We start from the raw sequence: 10190 nt of genomic DNA on the forward strand, positions 1-10190 counted from the left end.
AACTACTTATTGCATATAAGGAGTAAAGTTAATTATATGAGAAATATTCTGTAGATTACTTCTTTCAATATACAAATGCTATTTAAAATGTGAAACGTTATCATAGGAGTAATAGAAAAATGTTGTTGTTAAGTGCTGGCAAATTGGTTCCAACTCATAGCAACCCTGTATACGGTTTCTGAGAAGCAGCTGGTGGGTTTGAACTGCAAACCTGGTGGTTAACAATCCAGTACTGATCCTACAGCACGACACCAGAATTCCAGTAGAAAAACAATAGACCATTGATCAGTTTTAACATCAAGTCTCCCCTATATCACCCCCCAACTCCACCAAACACACACACAATAACATGAAGTCCACTCCATCCACATGAAGTTAACTCCAACAAAATTTGAATTCAGTCAGAAGACACATGGACCTTCACTTGGTTTGGGAGAAGAAATGGGAAGAGCAGAAAAGCAGCAGCAACCTTTAGAGCTTCATTCCCATTAATCCAACTCCAGTCCCTGATAACCAGATGAATTTATAGAGGTTTTGCCTTAGTAAATCTCTTCCAACCTAGAAGACTTCAGTTGACTTCCAAAAGGTTTTTTAAAAAATTAAAAAGTAAATACCAATGTTTATTAGAACAGCCCAACTACTGCCGCTTTAGATGCTCTATTCAATCCCTCATAATCACCATGTATTTAATTAGTACTATGCACTGTAGAGATACAGATATAAAGGGCGGCCAGTGAAAGATGATGGATTGAACACATCCATTTTCCTTGGCTATCTCCCAAATCTTCACTGAAATGGCACTAAAAGTCTTTTTTTATCCCACAATAACAAAATTTTAAAAAGGAAAGGGAGACAACCACATGGCATTACGGAAACTAAGAAAACCAAATCTTATGGCAGCTGTGAAAAAAAAAGTCAAGAATAAAATATTTGCATCCAAGAATCCTGAAAAGCCTCAGGGCCTGGTAGCACCATGCACACCTGGGATTAGGGATCAAAGGTTTAAAACACTGAGGATCAGTATAAGTCTTCTGAAAAGCAACTAGATAACCTAGATCCCCTCCATGTCCCTGTCTCTGGTCTCTCCCCCATCCCAGTATGGGTCCAGAGATAATTCTCTAAGAAGGTTTTTGAAACAGTGTCCCTAAACTAAGGAACACTGAACAATGGAAGGCATGGATTCTAAAAAGGCATTAGAAACAAAAATTTAGGAAACATTTAATATGCACGTTTTCCTAGCTTTCTCTATCCAGAGAGCAGATTGGAAGATTCTTCTGTAGGAAATCTGAAAAGACCTAAATATATTGATCGTAGGAGCCCTGATAACATAGTGGGTAATGAGTTAGGCTACTAATCATAAACCAACAGTTTTAAATCTACCAGTCGTTCCATGGAAGAAAGATGAGGCATTCTGCTCCCATAAAGATTTACAGCCTCAGAAACCCTATACAGGGTCACTATGAATTGGAACCAACCAGAGAGCACACAACCACCACCACCACATTGACCTTAGTTCCCAAATTTAACTGCCCAATCAAATCATCCACTTTCAATTGACAAATCCTCACTTCATGCTTTTGAGCATTTCACTCTTAACCATATAGAGAACAGAGACCAAAACGTGACTATATCTTTGAGGTAAGGCTGTATATAATATGCAAGAAAAGACAACACTTTGGAAGAAAGCATGCAGGAAGAAGTAAACAGAAAATCATTAAGGTCCTCACAGGTATTTTTTAAAGACATTACTCTTAAGAAACAAGAGCAAGATACTTAAAAAAAAAATTCAAACATCAAAAAGGAGATCCTGGAACTCATAAGAAACAAATGAAAAAGGCATATATAAAGAAAGATGTGAGAGAAATCCCCCAGAAAGTAGAGCTAAATATTAAAAAGGTAGAAACGGAAAGTGGATTGGAGAATCTGCCTTTAAGGTGCAACATCCAAATAGAACAGCGAAAACTATGGGAATGAACTCAAAGAAACAATTCAAGAAAATATCCCTAACTGAAGGACCTGAGTTTCCAGATTGAAAGAGTACACAGAAACAAAAACATAGCATTGTGAAACTGCAAGACATTGAAAGATTCCAAAAAAGAAAAGATTCAAGAAGAATCAGAATAGCACCTGATTTCCCAACAGTAACAAAAAGACGTGGGAGGAAAAAAAGACACTATATTGAAGGTAAATTATTTCCAAACTAAAATTCTATACTACAACTATCAAATTGAGTATACAAATGAGATTTTCACACCTACAAGCCTCAAAAATTAACCTTCCAGACACCCTTTTCTACACAGCTTGAGTGGCAGAGTGTTTAAGAACTCAGCTGTTAACCGTAAGGTCAGTTGTTGAAACACCAAGTGTTTCCATGAAGATTACAACCTTGGCAACCCTATGGGGTGGGGGGAGGGGGGGGAGCAGATGTACTCTACCCTACAGGGTTGCAATTGGTCAGAACTGACTGGATGGCAATGGGTTTGGCTTTTGATTTACACCATTTTCCAAAAAGTTCCTAAAAGATTTGCTCCACCAAAATGAACGAACAAAGAAAGGGCAGCTAGGAAATAAGAGATCAAACATAAGAGAAACGATCAAACAGGATGAAGGTAAAAAGAAATTCTAGACGTTTTGCTGTTCCAAAAGCCCAGAGAATGCTAATCTAGACTGAAGGTAAGAATGCTCTGGGAGAAATATTTTCAAGAGGAGGAAATTTATCGGATGCTTTGAACTGTCTGAAGATACTGAGTGAATATGCAGTTTCTTCCACAGACAAGCATGGAAAACAACGCAAAAGCCAAAAAAAAAAAAAAAAAAAAGGCAAGATAATTCTTAACTCCAGAGAAAACAAAAAGCTGTACAAATAATCATAACATAAACATTTTATGGCTCAGCTGTAGATATGGTGTACCCAGTCAAATTAATGTAATCACTGACTGCAGCTCTAACTAAAACAATGTAATAATGTAAATATTGGTAAGATGTGAGGATAGGAAGGAGAGAGGAAGCAGCAGGGGCAGGAGAGCGAAATTTTCACCTTTCATAGTTGTTGTTGTTGTTAAGTACCTTCGAGTTGGTCCTGACTTTATAGGGTTTCTGAGAAGCAGTTGGTGAGCTTGAACCGCCAAACTTGCATTTCAAACCAACTTCGCAGTCCAGCACATTAACCCACAGCGCCACACCAGGACTCTCTTTCATAGTGGTGGTGGTGGTTATGTGCCGTGGAGTCGGTTCCGACTCATAGGGACCCTGTACAGGGTTCCCGAGGCTGTAAATCTTTACAGGAGCAGAAAGCCTCATCTTTCTCCTGCGGAACAGCTGGTAGCTTTGAACTGCTGACCTAGTGGTTCGCAGCCCGATTCGTAACCACTACGCTACCAGAGCACTCTCATAGTAGGAAGTTAATAAATAACAATCTTGAAAAATTGAAAATCAAGAAGTAGCAATATTATAGTGTGCATGGGAACTGATTCCAAGGCACACCACCACCATATAGATCTTATAGAAGAAACAGTTTTATATTAGGACAAAGAAGTCATCTTTTTTATTCAAACTTAATGAACTAAATTACCACTAAAATTGTAAATAACCTAAAATGTCTGACAAACTAGACAACCATTAATTCTATGGAGTGGTTCTACTCTGTCGCATAGGGTTACTAAGAGTCAGAATCAACTCAATGGTTGTGGGTATTAATAAGCTAGCTAGTGCGTCATTGTAGGTTAATGTGCTGAACTGCAAAATCGGTTTGAACTACAAGGTCGGCGGTTCAAGCTCACCAGCTGCTCTTTGGAAACCCTATGTAGGTTCGCTATGGGTCGGAACAGACTTGATGGCACTTAATAACAACAATTCATGTGTCAGAATTGACTCAAAGGCACTTAACAACAAGTCGGCTGGTGAGCTTGAACCACCCACCTAGCAGATCAAACTGATTTTGCAGTCCAGCACGTTAACCCACAACGCCATACCAGGACTCCATTTTAATGGCAGAACCACATTTAAATCACCACAGGTAGACCTGGAAACAACACTGTTTTAAAAGCCTCACCTCCCACAAGGAGATGAGTTGAGGAAAACAACTGAGTTCAAGAGCAGATAATAAGTTTTCACTTATTAATTCAGGATATATTTACTGAGTAAATGTACTAGGGTCTTGGTGTGGCGCTGCAGGTTAATGTGTTGGACTGCAAGGTTGTTTTGAACAGCTAAGTCAGTGGTTCAAGCTCACCAGCCGCTCCTCAGAAACCCTATACTGAGTCGCTATGAGTCCGAACTGACTTGATGGCACTTAACAACAACAACAAAACCTACTAGGAGCCAGGCACTATTTGCTAGTCTTTAAGCACTTGACTTCAATGTAGATTTAAACCACAAGATCAGTAGTTCAAACTCACTAGCTGTACCTCAGAAACCCTATACACGGTTGCTATGAGTTGGAACCAACACAACGGCACTTAACAATAACAACAAAACACAGAATAGCTTATTTCTAGGTATTTTTCCTTCATTTTAAAAAAACAAAATAAAAATCAAGGAAAATAAGGAATCTGTTTATCTAGCATTCAGGTAATATTGTTTAACTATGGATGGTGGTGGTGGTGGTAATGTGCCATGGAGTCGATTCTGACTCATAGCAACCCTGTACAGGGTTTCCAAGGCTGTAAATCTTTATGGGAGCAGAAAGCCTCGTCTTTCTCCCGCGGAACAGCTGGTAGTTTTGAACTGCTGACCTTGTGGTTCGCAGCACTATTGGTAACTATGAATAGTTACATATTATTCATTTGAAAGAATTATGATACACTGTATATAATGTTGGGGCATGACCAGATATGGTGGTTCTCAAACACCAATAAATGGATATAGTGAGTTTTTAAATAAGGATCTGTTTTATTTTCCCTTAGTATTTACTACTATGTAAATCCGATAGCACAAAGGTTGCTGGTACTATTGACGTTTTGGGCTGGATAGTTATTTGCTTGAGGAAGGCTGTCCCATGCATTCTAAGATACTTAGCAGCACGTCTGGCCTCTACCCACTAGATTGCAGAAATACCACCACCCCCTGTTGTAACCAAAAATGTCCCCAGACATTGCCAAATGTCCCCTGGGGGGGGGGGAGGCAACAATTCCCCTGTTGAGAATCACTGCTTTAGAAGGACACTTCAAGATTACAGGTAGAGGAGGACAAATTAAAACAGTTATTTCTTATTCTAAACACAACTTTAAACCTCTGATTTAGTGTATGCCCAGGTACATCGACCCTCTTGATACTATTGGTCTGTCACCATTTTAAGGCTAAATGTCTTCTTCTGGCCTTAAAACTAAATTGAGGAAAGAGAAGAAATCCTTACTAAAACAACTTACACACACACACACACACACACACACACACAAATTACAAAGGCAACAATTCTGTTTAATCTTTCCTCCATCTTCCACTTAAAAAAAACACACACACACTAAATTCATCTTTTTGTTAAATAGTATAATCCCAGAAGTTTTGATTTGCTGTAAGAGGACTTTTGTGGGGGTTTTTTGTTTTGTTTTTTAATGTATTTTAAGCACAATGAAAAACAATGCCTTGGTGTTCTGGTTTATTAATGAAAATGTTGAAAATATCCTTGTATCTGGAGGCTGTGAACTACAAAATGGTTTTTGAATACTGCAGGTAAATTTTACTTAAGACTATGAAAATCCTGAAAGTGGGGGGATATTTTTTTAATGCGGGCATCAAGGAACCTCAGAAGACATAAAATGCAGTGAATACTTCAGATGAATTGAGGAATTGAGAGATTCAATTCATGGGGTGAGGGAAGGAAGCAAGGAGCATTAAAGAGTTCATTATGAAAAACCTCAGCCTAGAAGACCCCTTATGTACAGACCACAAGAACACTGAAAGAACACCCCTTCATTTAAAATGTAAACGTAATTTTTCAAGATGCTAAAAATAATCATCTATATGATTTAATCCAGAAACAAGTAGGAAGTCAAGTAAACAATAAAGGACCAAACAAAAAATGATTTAAGGAAATACATTTAAAAAGCTAAACCAGTTCTCAGAAATGGCTACTGGGAAGTTTCAGCAATCAGGCAGGGTATAAGAAAACAAGATCCATGCATAGTTTACAATTCCATCCCTGAAATTGATCAACCTGTGTCCTTTTAAGGTTCGTTTCGGAGCACAGGTTGCACAGTGGTTAAGCGCTCAGCTGCTAACCAAATGGTTGGTGATGGTTGGAACCCACCAGCCTCTCTCCTCTGGGAGAAAGATGTAGCAGTTGGCTTCCCGTAAAGAGTCAGTCTTGAAAACCCTACGGCGCAGTTCAAATCTGTCCTAAAGGGTTACTATAAGCCAGAATTCGCAAAGGGTTTTGTTTGTTGGTTGGTTGGTTTCTGTGTTTGTCTCGTGCGATAGACCAGCGGGTTTGGGTTTTCATGTTTGGTTCCTGCGATATACCAATTAATCTATCCCATCTCATCTCAGAGCTCTGAGTACCGAGTCTCTAGGGTCCACAGTGCCTTCGACTTGAAGAATCACCAATGCCAGTGACAAGGAAATGCCCAAGAGGGCATTTGACTTTTTTTTTTTTTTTCTCCTTTAATAAATCACAGCTCCTGCGTTTACCATTACAAACAGCCTGGTTCACCACCCAGCCCAGTCTGGGTATCTCATACAACACTGTGGCCCAATTTCAAACCAAAATTAGGGCTATTGGGAGGGGGGAGTAAAAAGAATAACCACCAAAGGCTGGACTGAGTATCTACAGTCTCAGGTTTCAAAATGACTGCCTTGGTAGCTGAAATGACCCAGATTATTGGTGAGGTGGAGGAAAGAAGAGGGTAAAACATCCGTTCATTCCCCCAAGAGGATAAGCAACTTGGGGAGAGGATGGGGTCTTACACACTGAAAGAGAAACAACGGGGGAATGGTCTTTAGGTACCACCCACCTCTCCTGATTGAATCACTGCAGTACCAGTTCTGCACTGATTCCACGCACTGCCAAACAGGATGAGGTAAGGCTCAATCCTGGAGCCCCCTCCTCCTTCTCCTCCTCCCCCTCCCGCAAGCAGCAGGGCGCATCCCTCAGTGAGGTGCACCACGCAGCCCCCCACGGCCGGGCTGAGGGGTTGACGTCACCCTTCTGCATTGAGCCTGGAAGACTGGTAGCAGCGCAGAAAGGGGAGAAGAGTTGGGGCGCTATCGCACTCACCAAGTGGCGGGGGTCCTCCTCCAGAGCGCTGCGGTTGCGTTTGAGTAATGTCAAAATGACCGGATGGGGAACGGAAAGATGGACAGGGATAGAAAGGTCTTAAGACCCACCACCCGGTTCGCTGAGACAGCTCCAAGATGCCCCTGGTTTATGTAAGACCCTCTTCCCTCCATGAGCGTCCCCTCTCGCCCCGTCTTCATCAGTGTGCTGGAAGGACTCAGGTCGCCCTTGCCCCTCCAGGCATGCACAAGACTCCAGGAGCCTCCCTCCCGCAGCCCCATGGGGTCGGGAATAAACGGGAATCTGGGCTCAAACCCCGCGCTCCCGCTCCAGCTCTCAGCCCTGCGGACGGGTTGTTGTTGTTCAGAGATGAAAAAAATCGAATAAAGCCGAAACTTTCCCCAGAGGGTTCACCCCATCCCGCGAGCTTCAAAAGGAAATCGATGTACATGTATATACATATATAAATTGGAAAGGTCGATGACTAGCAATCACTGCCACCATGCAACACCCTGCCGCCCGCCAAGACTGGGTCTAGGGTTCTTGCAGCCCCTAAGTCCTCTGCAGCCCCGGCCCACCACCCAGCGCCCGCCTCCTTGAAGAGGGACCCGAGATTTAATTTCTTCACCCTTTCTCGCTCAGAGCATCATCTCATGGAGGGATGGAGGTCGGACCACTGGCTTGGCATGGGCACTCACCCAGAAGACGAAGGAGTAGATGATGAGGAGGGTTTTGAGACAGGTTATCACAGGTTTGGTCTCCATTCTCCTCGATGCCATACTACAGAGCGCAGTCGGCGGCGGCGGCGGCGGCGGCAGCGGGCGGTGGGCGGGCGCAAGGGAAGAGGGAGGAGGCGGGGCGGGGCGAGCGCGCGTGCCTGCCTCCAGAGGCCGTGTGCGCGCGCAGGCGAGGTCATGCGCGTGCGTGAGCGCGCACTCTGCGGGGGCTCCCGCTGAAACTGCAGGCCTGTTTGTGACTGCGCAGGGTCGGAAGGCTGCCTGCTCTGGCAATCCCGCGCAGGCTCAATTCCCCCCAGCAAAGGAGCGGGTCGGTCATGCGGGAGGGAATCGGAGACCCTAGAGACTGCCTGAGTGGTCAGGGCAACTTCATCCAGGCATTTGGGTTTCTGCTTTGTATGCTGTATGGCCTTACATTTGCAGGGCTGTCTGCACCTGGCTACATGAGGTTTATTGGTGTCACTGAAAAACAATCCCATCTCTGTGTTTGGGCTTCTCACTGGGCCTTCTCAGATAGAAGTAGCCATGTAGTCATGTCCTTGGCACCAAGTAGGCCTCATCTATGCCAGGAATAGACCGTGACAGGTGGCCAGAGAAACAGCTGGAGAGATTGTCAGGAACCCAGGAGCTCAGAGACAACAAATCCTCACCACTATAGGTATCGTGCATGCTCCCCCAGGTGCTCCATTTTGCAGGTTTCCTCACATTTTGAAATGACGCTAAGTTACAAGAAGGTTTCTGTATGATTGTGCTGCCCCTCCTGCTCATGAAATGTTTTTAACAGACTTACTGAAAACACGTAAGTACCTGAGGATCTTTTGTCTCCACCCCATCAGTGCAGACCGCCTCACATAGGCGAAACGGAGCTGAATCAAAGAAATCAGAAAATAAGGTTCAGCAACAATCGAGATAGTATATATGATGATGGTTGTGTGCCACCGAGTCGGTTCCAACTCTGTAAATCTTCACGCGGAGTGGCTGGAAGATTTGAACTGCCAACCTTGCAATTAGACGCCCAGTTTATAATCCACTATGGTATCAGGGCTCCTTAATATAAAGGTACTTCCACTCCTGGGTATGTACCCAAAAGAATTGAAAACCTAGGAACACACAAAACTTATACACTAATGTGTCTAATAGAATTATCCATAATAGGCAAATATATGGGAACAACCTGAATGTCCATCAATGGCTAGATGGAGTAAACATAATAGAATATTATTTAGCAATAAAAAGAATAAAAATACTGATATGTGCTTCAACCAGGGCTTCAAAACGATTCACTCCAGTTCAACCACCTGTTGAGAATTTGTATTTCCACCCTAGCTATACTGGATCAGAGACTACACTTTTAACAAGATCCCCAGGTGATTCTTATAGATCCCCAGGTGACTCTTATGTATACATAATTGTTACCTCCAATGAGTTAGACATGGTCCCAGACCAATGAGTTCATTGTATAAACAGTACATAAATATGAGGAAGAGGGGAACCTACTTAAACAAATAATCATTCGTAACTTAAAGCTATGTCCTCATAGAAGGAAGTGGAGAGGAATATAGATGCAGGCAAATGAAGGTTAGGAACAGATTAAACAAGGTGTCTCTTGTAAAGTGAGACCCTGCACAATGATTCTTAACTTTTGTTGCCCATTAGCATCACCCATACAAAACCAGAAGGAGCTCTGGTAGCTTAGTGGTTTCGAGTTGGGCTGCTAACCTCAAGGTCAGCAGATTGAAACTACCAGCCATTCCGTGAGATAAAGATGATGCTTTCTGCTCCCACAAAGATTTACAGCCTCGGAAACCCTGTGCAGCATTGCTGTGAGTTGAAACCTACTCCACAGCCCATACCCACCACCCACCACCCACCACCATACAAAACGAAAGTATGGCGACTCAGGATAAGTACTGGACTGCAAACCACAAGGCAGACAAGTCAAGCCCACCACCCACTCGTAGTGAAAAGATGAAGCTTTCTGCTCCTGCAAAGAAGCAGAAACCCTTTAAACTGGGTCACTATGAGTCAAAACCAACTCAATGACACCCTTTATACTGGGTCACTATGAGTCAAAACCAACTCAATGACACTTCACAGCACAACAAACCAAAGTAAACATGTTCCCAGACAAATTGATTGCAACTGAATGGCAATCCCATGTGCTACAAAGTCAAGCTGTTCCATAGGGTTTTGGTGGTGGTGGCACATTAGGCTAAGCACTGGAATACTAACCACAAGGT

General features: G+C 42.8%; 1 protein-coding gene across 1 annotated transcript in view; it reads right to left on the minus strand.

Annotated features, from left to right (window-relative positions):
* The window catches only part of TSPAN7 (tetraspanin 7), a 157954-nt gene extending 149959 nt beyond the window's left edge, over window positions 1-7995 (minus strand). Inside the window, exon 1 of the mRNA XM_006864277.1 lies at window positions 7912-7995. Within this exon, the coding sequence (XP_006864339.1) occupies window positions 7912-7992 (81 nt within the window). The 5' untranslated portion in view covers window positions 7993-7995. The remainder of the gene's footprint in view (window positions 1-7911) is intronic.
* Window positions 7996-10190: the final 2195 nt, after the last annotated feature.

This window comes from Chrysochloris asiatica, unplaced genomic scaffold, assembly GCF_000296735.1.
Source record: "Chrysochloris asiatica unplaced genomic scaffold, ChrAsi1.0 scaffold00062, whole genome shotgun sequence".
Classification (NCBI taxonomy): Eukaryota; Metazoa; Chordata; class Mammalia; order Afrosoricida; family Chrysochloridae; genus Chrysochloris; species Chrysochloris asiatica.